Source organism: Somniosus microcephalus, chromosome 2 (assembly GCF_052327205.1).
Source record: "Somniosus microcephalus isolate GS21.2 chromosome 2, FLI_Smic_1.0, whole genome shotgun sequence".
Taxonomy (NCBI): domain Eukaryota; kingdom Metazoa; phylum Chordata; class Chondrichthyes; order Squaliformes; family Somniosidae; genus Somniosus; species Somniosus microcephalus.
Window position 1 is genome coordinate 27,717,454 of NC_140988.1, and position 22,769 is coordinate 27,740,222.

Consider the following 22,769-nt stretch of genomic DNA (forward strand, 5'->3'; position numbering starts at 1 on the left):
ATTTGTAGATACGCTTGGGCCAGATCAATCTTTGTAAAGCGTTTCCCTCCAGATAGTGAGGTGAAAATATCTTCTATCCGTGGAAGTGGATATTGTACTGTGTGCAGGACTGGGTTCACAGTTACCTTGAAGTCCCCACAGATGCGAACCTTCTTCGGTTCCCCAGGCGTGCTGCTCAATGATTTCTTCATTACAGGAACGATGGGTGTGACCCACTCGCTCCAGTCCACCTTGGACAGCACACCCGAACGCTCCAGACTCTCCAGCTCTGCTTCAACGGCTGGGCGGATCGCGTAAGGTACCAGTCTGGCCTTAAAAAATTTTGGGTTTGCGTTATCTTCGATTTTATCGTTGCCGTTACTCATTTTAGAGTCCCAAGTCCTTGTTGGAACACCTCTTTCGCGTCAGTTAGTATTTTTGACAGTCGCCCAGGTGTGACGTCATCATCCTTTTTATCAGTCACAGTTAGCGCCTGAATGGAATGCCAATCCAATTGTATTTTTTGGATCCATTCACGTCCCAATAATGGTGGTCCTCCATCTGGTAGTATATATAGATACAGTTTCTGTGTTTCCTTGCTGTTGTATTCAACTGGCACCCTTATTTTTCCTCTGGGGTAGACTTTTTGCCCCGTGTATGTCTTCAATACAATGGACGTGTCCTTCAAGGGTATGTGTGAGAATAGCCGCTCATAGTCTCATTGATTCATGACAGTTAGGGCTGATCCTGTGTCCAATTCCATCTTTACTGGGGACCCTGCTATCATGAGGGTGACCCAAATGGTTCGGTGATCCTCCTTTGCGATCACGTTGTGTAACTTTAGACAACTTAGTCTCCTGCTCCCGGAGGCCTTATCACTCTCCTGATCTTCCGAACTACTGTCTGTCAATTTCTTTACTTTCTTGTACTTTTCCTTAGTAGTTCTTGTAGTGTTGGTTTTCTTTCCCGACCTGCAGACTCTTGCTATGTGTCCCATTTTCCCACATTGCCTGCATACTTTGTCCTTAACCCAGCAGTCCTTCTGATCATGGGTTGTTCTGCCGCAGCGATAGCACTTTTCTGCTCCATTCGCCATTTCGTTAGCGCTGTATTCCTGTGGTTTCTGTTGTATTTCCGCAGCTCCCCGTGCTGCTGCTTCGTAGGATACTGCCACGCTGAAAGCCTGTTCTAGCGTCAGGTCCTTTTCCAAAAGTAGTCGTTTCTGGGTTCCTTCACTCTGGAGCCCGCAGACAAACTTATCCCACAAGGTGTCTGCCAGTCCTGCTCCGAACTGGCAGTGCTTCGATAACTTGCGTAGTTCCGTAAGATAGTTAGCATTGTTCTCATCTTTGTGCTGGTTTCTTTTATGGAACTTGAATCTTTCTGCTATCAGCAGCGGTGTAGGGTTTAGGTGTTCCTGTAAGATAGTAACAATCTCTTCAAAACTTTTCTCCATTGGTTTAGCTGGGGTAATTAAATTCCGCAATAGGCCGTACGTTCTCGCGCCCATCAAATTTAATAATACCGACGCCTTCTTTCCATTGGCCACCTCATTGGCATTGCAGTACACTTCAATTCTTTCCACATACGTGGTCCAGTCTTCTACCTCGTTGTCGAAAGCAGTGATACTGCCACTCTTCGGCATCTTGGGTGATTTAAAATGGCGCCTCCCACGCTTTTTCTTCTTCCCCAATGTAATAAAATGGCGCCTCCCGCGCTTTTCCTTCTTCCCCAATGGAACAAAATGGTGCCTCCCGCGCTTTTCCTTCTTCCCCTTGCTGCCACGCTGCTCCTAGCGTTCTACAGGGTAATGGCGGCGACCTGCGGTTTCGGCGCGTCTCACTTTTCCTTCTCCGCATTCTATCCTCTCCACGCTGCCCTGTTCTTGAGCACCGACCGCGCCCTGTGCGCTCCACCCTCTCTCTCTCTCTCTCTCTCTCTCTTCCTCCCGACGACGCTGCACGGCCCCTTTGCAGAGCCGCTCGATCGAGCCCGAGCCCGCCACAGTCCGGAAGGGTCAGCGCACTACCTGCTACCAGCACGACTTGCTGGAACACCTCGACTGGGGAGCCAGGCCCAGCTCTCCACAGCCTCCCCTGCAACTCTCCGATGGATCCCTGGGCGGTTGCCCGCGGTCGACGCCCGCCGTTCTGACTTCGACCTCCAAGAAGCTTCTCTTCAGGGAAAAGATCCCCGTGAGGTGATGCAGTACTGCAGGTGAGTTCAAACCTGCCCGTCGCCAGTGTAATGTCCGAGGATCAATAATACTCAGACTGCAGGAGAACAATAAAACAGGTATTTACTGAACAGAGAGTAATTCAAGACTGAAATACAGAAGCCTGCTATGGCTTTATATACAGGGGTGGTCACTGCCGGTACTGCAGTATAGAATCAGTTCTTCTCTTAAAGGCACATACACAACACCCGGTCCCTGCTTTCTCCCCATACCCCTTGATCCCTTTAGCCTTAAGAAATATATCCAACTCCTTACTGAATATATTTAATGAATTGGCCTCTACTGCCTTCTGTGGTAGAGAATTCCACAGGTTCACCACTCTCTGAGTGAAGAAATTCCTCCTCATTTCTGTCCTAAATGGCCTACCCCTTATCCTTAGAGATGAACAGAAATCCTGTCGGAGAGAAGAGCATTCCTCAAGGTGGGCATTCCCAGAAGAGAAGTGGCAGTGAACCAAACACTAATACAATAGCAAAATACTGTGGATGCTGGAAATCTGAAATGACAGCAGTTTTAATGACAACAATTTTAATGATCGCTATTATAACACTTCAACCTCAATGCCCACAATATCCTGCTCAAACAATTTTGGCTATGATAATTTTGGTCATGCAAAGCTTAGCAAAAAGCTTTTGGATTTAAAAATTAAAAAACTGGGATTAATGAATTCCATGCTTTTGAGTAAAATGACAATGATATTATCTGTATATAGTCAAATGGTGTGTCAAAATTTGTGACGTTAGGAAACACCATTCAGTCGCTAGATTCAGTTCTGTGTATGAAGCTAACCGAGTCATTTGTAGACCACGCTCCCTGTTAAATCCGTGAATCTTGATGTATGGTGTCCTTCAAGAAATAGACAGAGACTGCAGAAGAACAATCAACAGGTGTTTACTGAATGAGGGTTATTCTAAAACTACCAGTACAGATCCCTACTCAGGGTTTATATATAGATGTGGTCACTGCCGGTACTACAGTATACAGGAGCTGTCAAAAAGTAGTTCTCCCCTTAAAGGTACATACACTACAATTCCTCCCCTTTTAGATTAACAGTACCATAACATTCATTTAACAATTAACACTTTTAACATGCAACATTAACTGAAAATAGTCCATTTATAAATTCAGTCTTTGGGGCGGCTTCCTGATCCTTTCTGGATAGCGCCTTTCCTGAGTGTCTTGCTCTTGGTGCGGAGGCGATTCTGGCCCCCTGTCGTCGGTTGGTTCATCAGCTTCCGATGCTACTGTTTCTGGGGTAGATGCTACCTGTATATCAGGTTCATCACCAGGTACGCGAGACATGGGGTTGACTTGTTCCTGTGACTCTAGAATCTGGTCGACTTGGCGTCTCACAATGTTCTCCCCAACATCCACTGTGTACATTAGTGGCCCCTGCCGTGTGCATATCGTTCCTGGTTGCCATTTCTCTGTTCGGTAGTCGCGGGCCAAGACTGGTTGCCCTACATTGAAGCTCCTTGTCGGCTTCTCATTGATGTGATGGAATTGCTTATTCTCAACATCTCTTCGTACATTTGGTCTGAGCAAATCCATACGAGATCTCAACCTTCGGTTAAAGAACATCATGGCCGAGGTCTGGTTGGTGACTGCATGTGTCGCATTTCTGTAGGCTAACAGGAAATTGTCCACCTTATGCTGCAGTGGAATGTCGTCATCGCACATGGCCCTTACTGCCTTTTTAAAGGTTTGTACGAACCTCTCAGCCAATCCATTTGTGGCTGGATGATATGGGGCGGATGTGTAATGCCTTACCCCATTCCTTTTCATAAATTTCCGAAACTCTTCGGACACAAACTGTGGTCCGTTATCAGAGCAAATCTGCTCTGGCAAGCCGTTTCTGGCAAATATGGTCCGTAGGACTGCAATCGTTTTCTCCGTGGTGGTGGAGGACATTTTGATCACCTCAGGCCATTTCGAGTGCGCATCCACGGCTATTAAAAACATTGAGTCCATGAATGGACCAGCAAAATCAATATGCACCCATTGCCATGGAGAGGAGGGCCACTCCCATGGGTGTAGAGGGGCATGTGGTGGTGCATTTTGGACCTTCTGGCACCCTGAGCAGCTCTTTGTCAGGTCCTCGATTTGCTGATCGATCCCCGGCCACCACACATAAGCCCTAGCAAGGCTTTTCATTTTCACCCCTCCCAGATGGCCTTCGTGAAGCTCATTGAGCACTCTCTCCCTTAACTTGGGTGGAATTACCACTCGGGATCCACACATCAATGTCCCCTGGCATACAGACAGCTGTTCTCTTCAGGATGAGAATGCTGGCAACAGTGAGTCACCATGTGTTGGCCATCCATTCACCGTCAAGTCATATACCCGAGACAGTGTCGGGTCACCTTCTCTATATCCACGTTAGTTACTGGCAAGCGTTCAATTATAGTCGAATAAAATATTTCGACAGGGTCCACTGCTGGTGCTTCCTCCGCCGTAGGCAGTGGCAGGCGTGATAGCCCATCAGCGTTTCCATGCTGTCTCGTGCCCTTATACTCGATTTCATATTGGTTCGCCCCTAGAAAAAGGGACCAACTTTGTAGCCGTTGCGCAGTCATCACCGGAACGCCCTTCTTTGGATTAAAAATGGAGACAAGTGGTTGGTGGTCAGTCAGCAAGGTGAACTTCTGCCCGTGCAGATAGTGGTTGATCTTTTTCACTCCCCACACTAGGCTGAGGGCCTCCCTGTCAATCTGGGCGTAGTTACGCTCCGGTGAGGTTACTGACCGAGACGCAAAGGCTACTGGCCTCTCCGAGCCGTCCGGGAATTTGTGCGACAGCACCACTCCAATACCATAGGGTGATGCATCACACGCCAACCGAATTGGTAGTGCTAGGTTGAAATGAGCCAACACCTCTTTTGATGTGATCAATTCTTTGCACTTCTGGAAAGCTCGTTTACATTCGTCATTCCACTTCCATGGTACCCCCGTTTGCAGTAGGGTGTTCAGTGGGTGTAGTACTGTAGACAAATTCGGCAAGAACTTATGGTAGTAGTTCACCAGCCCGAGGAACGACCTCAGTTGTGACACATTTTCCGGTGCTGGAGCCTTGACTACTGCCTCAATCTTTTCAGGGGACTTATGTAACCCCTCTTCATCAATAACGTGGCCACAATACGAGATCTGCTTCTGGAAAAACTCGCATTTGTGGCGATTAGCTCGGAGCCCATATTCCTTCAATCTAGTGAGCACCTGCTCCAGGTTGGCGAGGTGATCACTGTCATTTTCGCCCGTGACCAGGATGTCGTCCAAATAACACTGGGTCCCTGGAATCTTGCAGGACTTGATCCATTGCCCTTTGCCAAATAGCCGGAGCTGATGCTACCCCGAACACTAGCCGATTGTATTGGTAGAGACCTTTATGAGTGTTGATCGTGAGGTACTGTTTTGAGGCTTCTTCTACCTCCATTTGCAGGTACGCCTGGGCCAGATCAATCTTAGTGAAGCATTTTCCTCCAGATAGCGAGGCGAAAATATCTTCAATCCGGGGAAGCGGATATTGTACCGTGTGAAGGACTGGGTTCACTGTCACCCTAAAGTCCCCACAGATGCGAACCTTCTTTGGTTCCCCAGGCGTATTACTCAACGACCTCTTCATTACAGGAACGATGGGTGTAGCCCACTCGCTCCAGTCCACTTTGGACAGTACTCCTGAACGTTCCAAACCTTCCAGCTCTGCTTCGACGGCTGGGCGGATCGCATAAGGCACCGGTCTGGCCTTAAAAAACTTTGGGCTTGCATTTTCCTCTATTTTGATCGTCGTTGTTGTGCCTTTTAGTGTTCCGAGTCCCTCCTGGAACACTTCTTGTGCGTCAGTTAGCATTTTTGACAGTCGTCCAGGTGGGACGTCGTCATCCTTTTTGGCATCTACAGTCAGTGCCTGTATGAAATGCCAATCTAGCTGTATCTTCCGGATCCATTCACGTCCTAGTAGTGGTGGTCCTCCATCTGGCAATACATATAGGTCCATTTTTGGTGTTTCCTTGCCGTTATATAGAACGTTCACCCTTATTTTTCCTTTGGGGTAGACTTTTTGCCCCGTGTACATCTTCAAGACAATCTCTGCATCTCTCAAGGGTATATGTGAGAATAGCCACTTGTAGTCCCTTCGGTTTATGACTGTTAGGGCTGATCCTGTGTCCAATTCCATTTTCACTTGGACTCCGTCTATCTTGAGCATGACCCAGATAGTTTGGTGATCCTCCATTTTGATTACATTATGTAGTTTCAGACAACCCAGCTCCTTGCTTCCGGAGTCTGTATCACTCTTCTGTTCGTCTGAACTACTCTCCGTCACCTTATGTACCTTTTTGTACTTCTCCTGTGGTTTCCTTTCCCGACCTGCAGACTCTTGCTATGTGTCCTACTTTTCCACACTGTCTGCACACTTGGTCCTTGAACCAACGATCCTTATGGTCGTGTGTTGTTCTGCCGCAGCGGTAACACTTCACTGCTCCATATGACATTTCATTTGTGCCATATTCTTGCGGTCTCCGTTGTATCTCTGCAGCGCCCCGTGGGGCTGCTTCGTGTGATACTGCCATGCTGAAAGCCTTGTCCAGCGTAAGATCCTTTTCTGATAGAAGCCATTTCTGGGTTCCTTCACTTTGAAGCCCACACACAAACTTGTCCCTTAAAGTATCTGCTAGTCCCGTTCCAAACTGGCAGTGTTTCGATAGCTTGCACAGTTCCGTTAAATACTCAGCATTACTTTCGTCTTTATGCTGGTTCCTTTTGTGAAACTTAAATCTTTCTGCTATCAGCAGCGGTGTGGGGTTTAAGTGGTCCTGTAGGATTGCCACTATGCTTTCAAAATCCTTTTCCACTGGCTTCTCTGGGGTTACTAGGTTTCGCAGTAAGCCATACGTTTTTGCACCCATGGAATTCAACAATACCAGTGCTTTCCTGGCATCTGGCACTTCATTCGCCTTGCAGTACACTTCTATGCGTTCTACATATGTCGCCCAATCTTCGACTTCATTGTCGAACGCTGTGACACTGCCACTCTTCGGCATCCCTGAGTGTGGTTAGACTGGCTAAAAATGGCGTCTCCCGCGCTCTCCCTTCTTCTCCGCTGTGGCTCAAAATGGCGTCTCCCGCGCTCTCCCTTCTTCTCCGCAGCGGCTCAAAAATGGCGTCTCCCGCGCTCTCCCTTCTTCTCCGCTGCAGCTCAAATGGCGTCTCCCGCGCTTTCCTTTCTTCCCCCGCGGACGCTGCTCAGCCCTTGAACACCGGCCGCGCTCTGCGCGTTTTCCTGCGCGCCTCTCTCGTTGACGCCGCTCGGTCCTGAACCCCGGCTGCACCCTGTGCGCTTTACCCTCTCTCTCTGCTCCCGTCGACGCTGCTCGGACTTTTCCTGTGCCGTCGGTCGGCTCTAGCCGCCGCTGTGCGGGAAGGGTCTGCGCCGTACCTGTTGCCAGCCCGCCTCGCTGGAGTCTCCGCCGGATGGTCGACGCCCGTGCCTCTGGAATCGGCCTTCCTCTGCAGAGTTGCAGGTAGGTTCGAATCGACTCGTCGCCAATGTTAAATCCGTGAATCTTGATGTATGGTGTCCTTCAAGAAATAGACAGAGACTGCAGAGGAACAATCAACAGGTGTTTACTGGATGAGGGTTACTCTAAAACTAACAGTACAGATCCCTACTCAGGGTTTATATACAGGTGTGATCACTGCCGGTACTACAGTATACAGGAGCTGTAAAAAGTAGTTCTCCCCTTAAAGGTACATACACTACACTCCCTACATTGGTGAATGTTCATCATGGTGAGCAAAACACCGCTGGGGAAAGTGCTCCTCCTGGGCCCACAGAAAAACTTTGGCCCACTGCCCACACGTTTGAGGCCCCCCCACCTGGATCCCCGTCCCCCAACCTTCCAGACCCGACCAGCCAGCTGGCTCTGCACAGGAACTGGTCAATTCCTGCCCCACCTGGTAACTGCAGTGGGGCGGCCGTGCCCCGCCGGCAATATTCCCCCTAAGGTGCGCAGCGGCGCACCAATTGGGAGATCCCGCGCAGGCCGATCACCAGCTGGTGCCGCTGGAAGATACTGTGCATGTGTGGCCACGCTCGAAAAAAAAATTAGAGGGAACATTGCCTGCCGGTGGCATTTAAATGAGGCCCGATGCCAAATTTGGCTCGGGCCGCAGACCGGCTCACGGACCCATCGCTCCGACGACTTTATGCCCATCTTGGGTGCAAGTCGAATTTCTCGGCAATAATTTGTCATTTATAATACTCCAATGTGCATGCAAAGAGACAGTGAGCACACTAGAGGGCAGTGGTGACTAATAATTCGTTACAGCAAATGGCAGACCTTCATGTTAAAAAACAAATCTGATCTTTTGCCGTGCTACACCATGTCAGTTGTACTTCTAAGTTCCAAATCCAGCAGCATGATACTGTACTAAATATACTCTTTCTTGTTTTTTTCTCTTTGTAAGTGTCCTTAAAGCATCCTCCCTCTGTACTGTGACAACTTTAGTGATAACTCATGTTTTATTGATTTATTCTGTTAAAGGGACGCCTCAAGCATATACCTCTCCAGTCTATATCTACCCCCTCTACAACATAATCTGACTTTCCTCACACACAAATTTTACAAAAAGGCTTGCAAAATCTCAGTTAGACACACAGAGGTTCCCTGCATGCTTTTTGGTTGCATGCTTTCTGTAATTAACTAGAAATCTTGTAAATATAACATTTGCATTTAATAAAAACAAAGGAACATAAGAAATAGATGCAGAAGTAGGCCATTCAGCCCTTTGAGCCTGCTCCACCATTCAATACAATCATGGCTGATCTTCTACCTCAAATCCACCTTCCCACACTATCCCCATATCCCTTGATTCCATTAGTATCCAAAAATCTATCGATCTCTGTCTTGAATATGCTCAACGACTGAGCATCCACAGCTCTCTGGGGTAGAGAATTCCAAAAATTCACAAATGGTAGATGCTGGGAAGATGTTTCCTCTGGCTGGAGAGTCTAGAACCAGGGGTCACAGTATCAGAATAAGGGGTCCCTTATTCGGAGACTGTGACCCCTGGTTCTAGACTCCCCAGCCAGGGGAAACATCTTCCCAGCATCTACCCTGTCAAGCCCTGTAAGAATTTTATACATTTTAATGAGATCATCTCTCATTCTTCTAAGCTCTAGGGAATATAGGCCTAGTCTACTCAATCTCTCCTCATAGGTCAATCCCCTCCATCCCAGGAATCAGTCTAGTGAACCTTTGTTGCACTCCCTCCAAGGCAAGTATATCCTTCCTTAGGTAAGAAGACCAAAACTGTACACAATACTCCAGGTGTGGTCTCACCAGGGCCCTATATAATTGCAGTAAGACGTCTTTACTCTTATACTCCAATCCTCTTGTAATAAAGGCTAACGTACCATTTGCTTTCCTAATTGCTTGCTGTGCCTGCATTTCTAATACATTACTTGAACATTACTTTAAAAAAAGCACTTGGTCCCCTCCTGTCCTCAAGGCACTGACGGTTGCTGAGTTTATTGGTCTACAGACTCCAGCTGTACTCCAGCATTTTGTACCAGTGATTCGCTCTTCAAGTGTGCACTTAGACAGCGACGGTTGTCAAGCTATTCTACAATAAAAGGCCTCACAGCCAAGCCCGACATTCACACATGTGAAGCAGCGGGAGTCAATGGATTGGGATCAGCAGTGGGAACCGATCACAATTTTCCCTTCCCAAACCCAAAGGCAGTCAGGCCAGTTATAGTAGCCCGACTGCTGACTCAGCGCAGGTAAGGATCGAGTAGAGACTTCAATTTAGGTGGCAAAGCTTCATCAGAGTTATTGGTTCTCTTTCAGGCACTGAAAGACCTGTTGTGTATTTCCATTGTTTTTGTTTCTATTTCAGATTTCCAATGTTCCGTTTTAATTTTACTGTACGGTAAATAACAACATTTATTCACTAACATTCTGATCATGCAACTTATTCTGAAGGTTACATTTTCTTAGTCAACTGTAGGCTCACCTCTCAAATAGTAACTTGCTTAAGTTGATGGTTAAAAAGATTAATTCATTCTCCTTTCACTGTAGATGAGTGTTTTAATCATTCGGATAAAGGCAGCGCACTGCAAATATGATTGCTGTTCGCTTCAGCAGCCTATATAATGGTACAGAAGATGCCATGATTGAAGCAGGAAACTTACCACAGCACATTTCTGAAAAGTCAAGTTGAAAGCTGAAGAACCTGCAGCCCCTTCCATGTTTCCGTTCTGTTGAAAATATAAGATGCAACGTCACTGTGACAGGTAGCAACAGCAGTTGTCTATATGCCAATACCAGCACCAGCCCCTACGTCATCTGCATGCCTCGAGGTAGGGCTCAGTTCCTAGGACTCTATCATGTAAAAGCTGATTCTGCAATCCAGTGCTCCCAATAGGAACCGCACTTGCAGGGAGCGCAGGTCAGGAAATCATAGACTCGTAGCCTGTAGACTAAGCCACATTCTCTATATACTGCGCCAAGATCATATAAATGTATGAATCTGTCTTATACCTGAAAACAATTGTAATCAAGATGAAAAAAATAAATATTCTTAAGCAGTTTTCATTCTCCTCATGGTACACAAACAGTGATTTAAAACACTCCTGTCTATATTTTAATATTCCTTTAGTACTTTTTAAATGTATCAAAATACTGACAACTTCTTCTCTAATTGTGCCTTGGACTTCAACTCCCCCTTTTCCTGACTTTATTATTAAACCCCAAGTTTCTCCAGCACATCACCTGGCATCATTGAAGTATGAAAAAGACTGCTCAGAATTGAATTTTAATTTTATTGGGCCTGAATTTCCGATCGGAGGCTTCCTGCGGGCGGATGTCTCCGATTGGAAAAAATCTACGCACTTACCTGCTGGCTCCGTAGGTCCCGAGACTTCCGATCCTGGGCCTCTGCTCTATGAAATGCGCAGAGGCCCATATATACCAGGGGCACATGCGGTTCGCAAGCGTCCCTGGGATCTCGTGGGCCATGGGGCACCAATCAAAGAAGGAAATCCCCCTTCACACTCTTGACAATTCTGTACGCACAGACCTGTCAAAAGTATGAATGGGGATCACATTTATAAACACAGTTAAACATTAAATATATATTTTTTAAATCACCTATTTCAAATTAGTTAAAATTACATTTAAATATTTTAAACAAAAATTTTATTTTTTGAAAAAAATAAAGTTTTTACGGGGCTAAAAATAAACTTACCTTTTTTAAAAGTATTTTTAAATTATGAGTGAGTGAAAAACAAATGTTTCTATTATTCTAAACTCATGCTGGTAAAAGCAGGCCTTATGCCTGCTTTTACCAGGCGTACGATTTTTAAAGGCTTTCAGCGGGCGGAGGTTGTGCAGAAAGCAGAACTCCCTGCCCGCGGAGGCCCTTCTCCCAGGCATGCGTGCGATCTATCAAGAGGATTCTTGACAGATCGCAAGTGCCGGGTTTTAGCACACGTGCTTCGCATGCCTAAACCCAGCACTTGTGAGGCCCCTACGGGCGCGTACACACCTCCTGATAAAAGTATAACTAGTTTGCAAAGAGAAGTTGGATCAGAATATGTACAAAAGTAAAAGCACATTACACATTTTATCAGAAATTCAACCAAAAATAGAAACCGCTTCACAGGAAACTTTTACCCAAAAAGGATTAAACTTCAGGATTGTCTTGCTGTCTCCAGGTGAAATTTGGTACCCGCATTTTGTAAAAAAAAATGAGGCTTTGATCAGGAATTATACAGAACAGGAGTGAACTGGAAGAGGTTCAGTGCACTGGAGTTGTGTGCATGGATCCGACACATGTTTGCTTGGAGTCGAGCGTTATGAAATCTTTAAATAAGTCTTTTCTATTCTCAGTCATAGCTACATGGATAGTGACTGCACAGGTCTGCAGCCTGACAGTCCTATCATGGTTCCAGGAGTAGGGGCAAGGTATAACAATGAAAAAATTCAACAAAGTAATTAGATGAACACCTCCTTGTCTGGGGCCGGTCGTCTGTCACTTCTTATCTGAATGCTATCCACCCGCCGCCCCCCACCACTCCACCACCCCCCCCCCCCCCCCCCCGACATGCCACATTCTGTTACGATTAAGAAGAACATAAGAATTAGGAGCAGGAGTAGGCCACACGGCCCCTCGAGTCTGCTGCATCATTCAATATGATCATGGCTGATCATCGATCTCAACTCCACTTTCCTGCCCGATCTCCATATCCCTTGATTTCCCTAGAGTCCAAAAATCTATCTCAGCTTTGAATATACTCAACGATTCAGCATCCACAGCCCTTTGGGTCAGAGAATTCAAAGATTCATAACCCTGTGAGTGAAGAAATTCCTCCTCATTTCAGTCTTAAATGGCCTACCCCTTATCCTGAGGCTATGCCCCCCTAGTTCTAGACACTCCAGCCAGGGGAAACAACCTCTCAGCATCTACCCTGTCAATCCCCCTCAGAATTTTATATGAAGAAACTACTGTGAGGATACTTAAAAAAATGAAACAACTGAGGGCGTATCCTGTAACAAGAGATCAGGAAAATCTTATACACATCAAAATCTGTAATAAAGGTCAGAAAACTTCAAATACAGAAATGGGAGGGGAAACTATTTATTACTTCAGCACTGCTTGTTTGAGGAATGGATGATTTTACCATCAAACATGCAGCTTATTTGGTTTATTTTCAACATGTGCTCTGGCATATTGTGATTCTGTTAAATGTGCTGTGTTTTTTGGGGGGTTTCATTTTTAAAATGCAAATTTGATTTTTTCCTACTTTCTCATCGGGTCCCTAGTTTTAATTAAACAATTCAGGTTTAGAATCTGTGCTGCAACCAATCTTTTCGGGACAGATGGACTGCCAGATGTGACAGTGGGCCTATCATGTTTATCACTGTACCAAGTACTGCCTGCGAAATAAGGTCAGGCTGCAGGTGGGAGGGACAGGCAGCTGTTGTCTGTTCAGCCTGGCCATAACTAGAATGTGGGTTAGCCTATTTATAAGTATTGTGTGTAGAGCTCCACTCACCTGATTCTGAATGACAGTAAATTCCTTAAAGTTAGGGCTGTTATGGTAGTCAGCATTTCCTAACATTAAAAACTTGAAGGCAATTCAGTGAGTTAATGCTGTGTGTGTCTTTCCTAGGCAATCTAAAGTAACTTCTATGAAACAAAATCTCACAAAGATCACTACACTCCTGACTCCTCAAAGCCTTTCCACCATCTAAAAGGCACAAGTAAGGAGTGTGATGGAATACTCTCCACTTGCCTGGATGAGTGCAGCGCCAACAACACTCAAAAAGCTTGATACCATCCAGGAAAAAGCAGCCCGCTTGATTGGCACCCCATCTACCACCTTAAACATTCACTCCCTCCACCACCGGCGTACCGTGGCTGCAGTGTGTACCATCTACAGGATGCACTGCAGCAACTCGCCAAGGCTTCTTCGGCAGCACCTCCCAAACCTGCGACCTCTTCCACCTAGAAGGACAAGGGCAGCAGGCGCATGGGAACACCACTACTCCAAGATCCCCTCCAAGTCACACACCATCCTGACTTAGAAGTATATCGCCGATTCTGCATCGTCGCTGGGTCAAAATCCTAACAGCACTGTGGGAGTACCTTCACCACACGGACTGCAGCGGCTCAAGAAGGCGGCTCACCACCACCTTCTCAAGGGCAATTAGGGATGGGCAATAAATGCTGGCATTGCCAGCGATGACCACATCCACATTAAACAAATTTTTAAAAACCTGTACAACTGGCCCATTAGTACCCTTGCAGGTGCTCCGAGCTGATGTGGCTACATTAGCCATCTCTCAAACACAAAGGGAAGTTCTGGACAGGAAAGCTTTCAAAGTTAGTCTTCTGTTGTTAAATATCAAGTTTGATTGATCATTTTTAATGGAATCACCAAAATGGGGGATTTAATCTGATAATCCTTTTTTTTTTAAATAACTCAGTGACTGACTGAGTGTTGGGCATTATACTGCCTAAATCTCACTGCATCTCCACCTCTCTCTCCTCCTTTAAGACACTCCTTAAAGCCTACCTCTTGTCACCTGTCCTAATAGCTCCTTCTTTGGCTGTTGGTGTCAATTTTTGCCTGATTACTCCTGTGAAGCGCCTTGGGACATTTTACTACGTTAAAGGCGCTATATAAATGCAAGTTGCTGTTATGCATTCAGGTCTAAATAGATATGACAAAGGAAAGCTAATTATTTGAATGCTCGGCCACTTAGTGATTTATAAAAAACTGTTTTCAGCAGGAGAAATTGCCATCTGTTGAAAAATTGATTAATCGAGTTTGATTATTGAAAACAGAAATGCAGTTAATTGGAACAGAAAATATTAGGGGCTAGATTTTCAGTATAGACAGTTTTGGGGCGCTAACCTTAGCGCCTGCCCGAAGTTAGCGCCCGCCCCAAAGTAGCGCCCCGTTGCCGGAAATTCAGTGGCTTCGCCCTAAGAGGTTGGTGGAGCGCTAAAAGAGGCGTTCCACTACTATCTTTAGGCGCTAAGCCGGCGGTGCAGAGCGCAGCGCCCGAGCTCGGGCGCAGCGCACGGCAGACACTGGTGCCAGTGAGCTCTTAAAGGGGAAGGGTGCATGTGTTTTTGGAGGAGGAGGAGGATGATGAGGATGAGGAGGAGGAACCGTTCACAAACACACACTGAATCCTTCCACACAACACATGCAGACTGCCGTTTATAGTGCAGGAGGAGTGCCCTTTAATTTGCGCTCCCCAGGGTGTGTTGCGTTCCATTTTACAAACGCTCTGGACGCCAGCCGCAGAATGGGGCGGTCCGACTGAAGTTTGGATTCGGGGCGGCCAAAGGGCGTTGCACGAGGATGTGACGTCATTTTCTGCGCGCGCATCCGGGCGGGCGCTAAACTTTGCGCCGGCGCTAACGGGCAACTTAATTTGGGGCGGGGCGCAAACTGCGCTGCGCCCGGGCGCTACACGAATAGCGCCCGAAAATCACTTCTCTTAAGGCGCTAACTGCTGGCGCAAGCAACTGAAAATCTAGCCCTAGTTCTTTAAAAGATGCTGTTTGTCCTTGGATTGCACTGCAAGTTTTATTCTGAATAGATGAGCCATACATAAAAACATAAGAAATAGGAGCAGGAGTAGGCCATTCGGCCCTTCGAGCCTGCTCCGCCATTCAATAAGATCATGGCTGATCTTCTACCTCATCTCCACTTTCCTGCACTATCCCCATATCACTTGATTCCCTTAATATTCAAAAATCTGTCGATCTCTGTCTTGAATATACTCAACGACTGAGCCTCCACAGCCCTCTGGGGTAGAGAATTCCAAAGATTCACCACCCACTGAGTGAAGAAATTGTTCCTCGTCTCAGTCCTAAACAGCCGACCCCTTATTCTGAGATTGTGACCCCTGGTTCTAGATTCTCCAGCTAGGTGAACCATCCTCCCTGCATCTTCCCTGTCAAGCCCTGTAAGAATTTTGTATGTTTCAATGAGATCGCCTCTCATTCTTCTAAACTCTACAGAATATAGGCCTAGTCTACTCGATCTGTCCTCATAGAACAATCCCCCCATCCCAGGAACCAGTCTGGTGAACCTTTGTTGCACTCCCTCTATGGCAAGTATATCCTTCCTTAGGTAAGGAGACCAAAACTGTACACATGCTCCAGGTGTGGTCTCACCAGGGCCCTATATAATTGCAGCAAGATGTCTTTACTCTTATACTCAAATCCTCTTGTAATAAAGGCCAACATACCGTTTGCTTTCTTAATTGCTTGCTGTACCTGCATGCTAACTTTCAGTGATTCGTGCACAAGGACACCCAGGTCCCTCTGAACACCAACATTTCCCAATCTCTCACCATTTAAAAAATACTCTGCTTTTCTATTTTTCCTACCACTTCACATTTCTCCACATTATATTCTAATTGCCCACTCACTTAGCCTGTCTATATCCCCTTGAAGCCTCCTTGCATCCTCCTCGCAACTTACATTCCCACCCAGCTTTGTATCATCAGCAAACTTGGATATATTACATTTGGTCTCCTCATCCAAATCATTGATGTAGATTGTGAATAGCTGTTGCCCAAGCACTGATCCTTGCGGTACCCTACTAGTTACAGCCTGCCGACCTGAAAATGACCCGTTTATTCCTACTCTCTGTTTTCTGTCTGTTAACCAATCCTCAATCCATGCTAGTATATTACCCCCAATCCCATGAGCCCTAATTTTGTTTAATAATCTCTTGTGTGGCACCTTATCGAATGCCTTTTTAAAATCCAAATCCACCACATCCACTGGTTCCCCCTTATCTATTCTGCTAGTTACAACCTCAAAAAACTCCAACAGATTTGTCAAATATGATTTCCCTTCCATAAATCCGTGTTGACTCTGCCCAATCCTATTATTATTTTCTAAGTGCCCTGTTACCATGTCCTTAGTAATAGATTCTAGCATTTCCCTACTACTGATGTCAGGCTAACTGGTCTGTAGTTCCCCGTTTTCTCTCTCCCACCTTTCTTAAATAGTGGGGTTACATTTGCTACCTTCCAATCCGCGGGAACCGTTCTAGAATCTATGGAATTTTGTAAAATGACAACCAATGCATCCACTACCTCTATAGCTCTGTCATCTCCATCAATGTAGCCCCAAAACAGCGCCGGCAACAGAAGCAATGCCGCAGGAAAATCAACGCTGGAGCACTCAAAGACCCTGCTAAGAAAGCCCTATTCAGCCTGCGCGACACAACCAACCGGACGTCTCCCAGTGATTCAGAGACACAGAGGCGTCGATTTTCGTGGAGCCATCAGGCGGGGTTTCAGGCGTGTGGGGGGTTGAAAATCCCGAATTCGGGGGCCCCCAACACCATCCCGCCCAAAACCCCGCTCCACGCAACTTTCAGAGGCGGCGGGTCCCCGCCCCGCGCTGGGACCCTCCGAAACCAGGCGGGAAGGGATTAGTGCCAATTAACTGCCTGTTAACAGGTAGTTAACAGGCAGTTTTTAGCCTAATCCCTATTTTGAGGGGTTTCGTGTGGGATTCATGACGGCTCCAAACCACGCCAGGTTAGAGCAGGCGGGCCGTCGGGTTGAAGGAGTTGGAGGGGTCGCGATGTCGGTGTTCAGGTGAGTGATGGGTGCATGAGTGCAAAGGTAAGTGTGTTTGGTGTGCCTAAAGTGTGTAAAGAACTTTTACTTACCTGTACTTACCTTAACAGCCTTTCTTCCTGTAGCCGTCGGGAGCCCATCACTCAGCCGGCACGTAAAGCTGAACGGCTGCAATCTGTGAAAAGTGACAGCCTTCAGCTTTGAGTGCCGGTGTAAGTTCTAACTGAGACTGTGGAGAAGGACTCATGTTAGAGCTCAGACTGTCAGTGTTTGACAGCTTCAAACAGCTGCGAAACACTGATATTTCATCTGTCAAGAACGCTTGACAGATGAAATTGTAGTCTGTGACGTCACCTGTTGCCGGGTGGCCCTTAATTGGCCTGCTGAGCCCGTTGGGCGGGCTCAACAAGGTCAATCAAGGGAAAATTGCGCGGATTGGCCGGACGTCAAAGTAGGCGGGTCTAAAACCCGAAAGTTGTAGTCCCGCCTTCTTCCCAACAGCGTCAGGAAAATCGACCCCAGAGTGTCCACAGCGCCTGGCCTGCACTCAAGGCCTCCATAATCAGCACCTGTAAAGAGACGCTCGGTCACTCGACCAGGAAACACCAAGACTGGTTAGACGAGAACGACCAGGAGATCCAGGAGCTAATAAGCCGCAAGCGCAAGGCATTCCTGATCTGGAAACAGCAACAGAACTCGAGAACAAGAAAGCAGCTCTACAGATGCCTGAAGGCCGAGGTCCAACAAAAAACTCGTGACCTAAAGAACAGATGGTGGGTGGAGAAAGCGCAGGAGATCCAGCAGCTAGCCGACAACCACGCCGTGCGTGGATTCTTTAACGCAGTCAAGACCGCATACAGCCCAAGCACCCAAGGTCCTACCCCACTGCAGGCCAAGAACGGGGAGGTACTCATCAAGGACAGAGAGGCAGTCAGTGCACGCTGGAAGGAGCACGTCGAAGATCTCCTTAACTGAGACTCTGTCTTCGACGCGAGTGTCCGCAACCCCATCCCACAACCAGCAACTTTTGCTGCAATTTGCAAGCCGTGAGACAAGACAGGCGCCCTAGATGCATCCCCAGTGACAGGACCACTGTATTAAAATGAAGGGTTCTTCCCCCTGATCTCTGAGCATTGGTGGATTTTTGACCCATGTAATATTGCTGTACTGACCTTTAGTGGGGATTGTGACGATCCTCCTTTTATTAGGGACTCAATTGGTTTAGTCCATGACACAAGTGAGAAGAACACGGATTGGCTCCACATGCTGCCTGAGGCTGCTGAAGACAGAGGATGGTCCTGGTGTTTCTGTGCCACAATCTTTAACTCTGTAACTGAACAAATATATCATTGTAGATGCAACACGCAGCAATAAATCCCTCTGACACCAGATTTAGATTGAGAACTGATTAATCATTCATTTAATCTGGCAAAATGTAACTTACATTAAATTGATTTGCCATTGAGCAAGTTCTTCTAGTGAGATTGCAACACAGTACATTTGGTTCCCAGCCATTAGAGGACACTCAGTGGATAGTCGCACAGCAGTGATTGTATTTCAGAGGAGATGTTGCATGAACTGAGGAATTATGAGTATCAAACTCATTAAATGGAAACTGAACCCATACAATACACACCTATAGGTATCCTGTCATGTAATACCTATAGGTATCCTGTCATGTAATGTATTACAAAGATAGGTGGGAAAGCAAATTGTGTGGAGGATGCACAGAATCTCCAAAGGGATATAGATAGGCTAAGTGAGTGGGCAAAAATCTGGCAGATGGAGTTTAATGTGGGAAAATGCGAGGTTATCCACTTTGGTAGGAAAAATTAAAAAGCTAATTATTATTTAAATGGGGAGAGATTACTAAATGCTGAGGTACAGAGGGATCTGGGGGTCCTAGTACATGAATCACAAAAAGTTAGCATGCAGGTACAGCAAGTAATTAGGAAGGCAAATGGAATGTTGGCCTTTATTGCAAAGGGAATGGAGTATAAAAGTACAGGGCGTTGGTGAGACCACACCTGGAGTACTGTGTACAGTTTTGGTCTCCTTATTTAAGGAAGGATATACTTGCATTGGAGGCAGTTCAGGGAAGGTTCACGAGGTTGATTCTGGAGATGAAGGGGTTGTCTTATGAAGAAAGGTTGAGCAGGTTGGGCCTATACTCATTTGAGTTTAGAAGAATGAGAGGGGATCTTATTGAAACATATAAGATTCTGAAGGGGCTTGACAGGGTAGATGCAGAGAGGATGTTTCCCCTCGTGGGGGAATCTAGAATTGGGGACATAATTTCAGAATAAGGGGGCATCCATTTAAATCGGAAATGAGGAGGAATTTCTTCTCTGAGGGTCGTGACTCTTTGGAATTCTCTTCCCCAGAGAGCTGTGGAGGCAGGGTCACTGAATATAGTTAAGGTGGAGATAGACAGATTTTTGAACGATAAGGGAGTCAAGGGTTATGGGGAGCGGGCAGGGAAGTGGAGTTGAGACCAAGATCAGATCAGCCATGATCTTATTGAATGGCGGAGCAGGTTCGAGGGGCCAAATGACCTACTTCTGCTCCTACGTCTTATGTAATTGTTTATAAAATGAAACTTTTTTTTTTTTTAAATATGCATTTTTTAAAATATATCAAGCATCGTTTCATTATGACAGCGCTACAAATTGAAACAGGACTTTTCCTTCCACAGCTCTAGGACTCAGTGGTATCAGAACACTGAAATAGATCAGGACCAATGCAGGACATTGGCAGGCAGCTTGTCGGCGAAGGTGATTTGAATTTTGGGCTGCTGCGTCGCCGGCAGCGGCCCTCAGGTAGGGGCAAGGGAAAAGCGATTGGGAGGGAGGGGGGGTACCGGGAATGGGAGAAAGGCAGCGAATGGGAGAGGGAGGGAGGCAATCAGGGGGACAAGTGGTAACTGGAAGCAGCCTGTGGTTTTAATGTGGAGCCAGGAGAACTCCACACCCCGACTCCACATTCAGGTAAGTATATTTTAAAAACTTACCTTGTTAGGCCGCGTGTTGGCCTGGTTTTTCTAAGTGTAGCTGGCGCTGGTGCCTCAGAGCAAACCAACTTGTAGTGGGGGACCTCAAACAGGCGTTAGGCCCCTTATTTGCATATGCAAAGGGATAATGTCTGTTTCAGGCGTGGGCACTGCACACCAATTCTCTGGCCTTTACCAATATGGCGGGCGGCACACCTCCTGCTCGTAATGAGCATGTGTTTCCTGCCCGCTATAATGAAGGCTAAGGAGGCCGTTCAGCACCCAAAAACAGGTGCTGCGCAGCTGAGTTTCTGGCCAGCAAACAGTTTTGAAGAACTGTAAAGAGGTGACGATATAATTAAATAATTTCACTGAGCCATGAAAAGGTATTAATAGAACAAAAGGTCTTGCAAACAGCAAGGTATGGGGAAAAAACTGCTAATGCAAGTAATCTGAAATAAAACTATAAAATACCCCTAAGCACACAGCAGATCTATCAACAGCTAAAAAGAAAAAAAAAGACAGGTAAAGTCCTGGGTACAGATTCAGTGCAAAAATTGTTTACTGACAGTTTCTACACCTACAATGTCAATCTGTCGCCCCTCCCCCAGGTGCCGAAGGATCTACCGTGTATCCCCGGCGCCCCCTGCTATTAGAGATAGACTTCACTTATTGCTATTAGAGATAGACTTCACTTATTGCTATTAGAGATAGACTTCACTTATTGCTACTAGAGATAGACTTCACTTATTGCTATTAGAGATAGACTTCACTTATTGCTACTAGAGATAGACTTCACTTATTGCTACTAGAGATAGACTTCACTTATTGCTACTAGAGATAGACTTCACTTATTGCTACTAGAGATAGACTTCACTTATTGCTACTAGAGATAGACTTCACTTATTGCTACTAGAGATAGACTTCACTTATTGCTACTAGAGATAGACTTCACTTATTGCTACTAGAGATAGACTTCACTTATTGCTATTAGAGATAGACTTCACTTATTGCTATTAGAGATAGACTTCACTTATTGCTATTAGAGATAGACTTCACTTATTGCTACTAGAGATAGACTTCACTTATTGCTACTAGAAATAGACTTCACTTATTGCTACTAGAGATAGACTTCACTTATTGCTATTAGAGATAGACTTCACTTATTGCTACTAGAGATAGACTTCACTTATTGCTACTAAAGATAGACTTCACTTATTGCTACTAGAGATAGACTTCACTTATACAGAAGAGAAAGTGGGGTACTCTTAGGAAGCATAGATAAATTGATATAGGGATATTTAATCTAGGAAGTTGGGGCAAAAAGGTTAGTACAAGTCTACAAGATAGTCAGAAAGGTTCCAATAGGAAGCAACAAAATCATTCCTGCACCATCATACAGGAATTTTAACTACCTGGATATTGAATGGTGTTTTAGCAGTTCTCGGAGTAAGAATCAGGGATTTCTAGACATGGTATGAGACTGCTACATGGCACATGTTACAGAAGGACTAAAAATGAGGCTGTGCTTGACCTAATGCTGACCAATAATGAGGAGACCATGGCAGCAGTTGGTGCAGGGGAGCAGTGACAATAGGTTCATAGGGGGAAAAATTTGGTTGATTTGCGCCTCCCATTAGCGCCCTGCAACTGGCGCCTGGGCGCGGCACCACTAACGTCCCCCGCGAAATTCAGCGGGAGGTTAGCGGCGGTAACCGTTAGCACCCCGCGTCGTCACCGTGCACAGCACCCCGCTTGCGATCTTCGGTAGCGCCCCCTGACTTACCACCAGACATAGAAATATAGAAAAATAGGAGCAGGAGTAGGCCATTCAGCCCTTCGAGCCTGCTCCGCCATTGAATATGATCATGGCTGATCCTCTATCTCAATACAATATTCCCGCTCTCTCCCCATACCCCTTGATGCCTTTTGTGTCTAGAAATCTATCTCCTTCTTAAATATATTCAGTGACTTGGCCTCCACAGCCTTCTGTGGTAGAGAATTCCACAGGTTCACCACCTTCTGAGTGAAGAAATTTCTCCTCATCTCAGTCCTAAATGTCCTACCCTGTATCCTGAGACCGTGACCCCCTCATTCTAGACCCCTCAGCCAGGGGAAACATCCTCCCTGCACCCAGTCTGTCTAGCCCTGTCAGAATTTTATACGTTTCAAAGAGATCCCCTCTCATTCTTCTAAACTCTAGTGAATACAGGCCTAGTCAACCCAATCTCTCCTCATATGGACAGTCCTGCCATCCCAGGAATCAGTCTGGTAAACCTTCGTTGCACTCCCTCTATGGCAAGTATATCTTTTCTTCGGTAAGGAGACCAAAACTGCACACAGTAGTCCAGGTGTGGTCTCACCAAGGCCCTGTATAACTGTAGTAAGAAATCGTTGCTCCTGTACTCAAATCCTCTTGCAATGAAGGCCACCATATCATTTGC

The 22,769-nt window shown here is 46.3% G+C and overlaps 1 protein-coding gene across 2 annotated transcripts in view; it reads right to left on the bottom strand.

Annotated features, from left to right (window-relative positions):
• The window catches only part of LOC147122624 (limbin-like), a 217,747-nt gene that overhangs the window by 185,698 nt on the left and 9,280 nt on the right, over nt 1-22,769 (bottom strand). The window contains exons 3-4 of one of the 2 annotated variants that reach the window (XM_086007899.1): nt 18,509-18,663; nt 10,406-10,471 (exon numbers count right to left, since the gene is read on the bottom strand). In XM_086007899.1, coding sequence (XP_085864025.1) covers nt 10,406-10,471; nt 18,509-18,663 — 221 coding nt within the window. Of the gene's footprint in view, nt 1-10,405; nt 10,472-18,508; nt 18,670-22,769 lie in introns of both variants that reach the window. The other variant, XM_086007892.1, reaches the window with a different exon arrangement.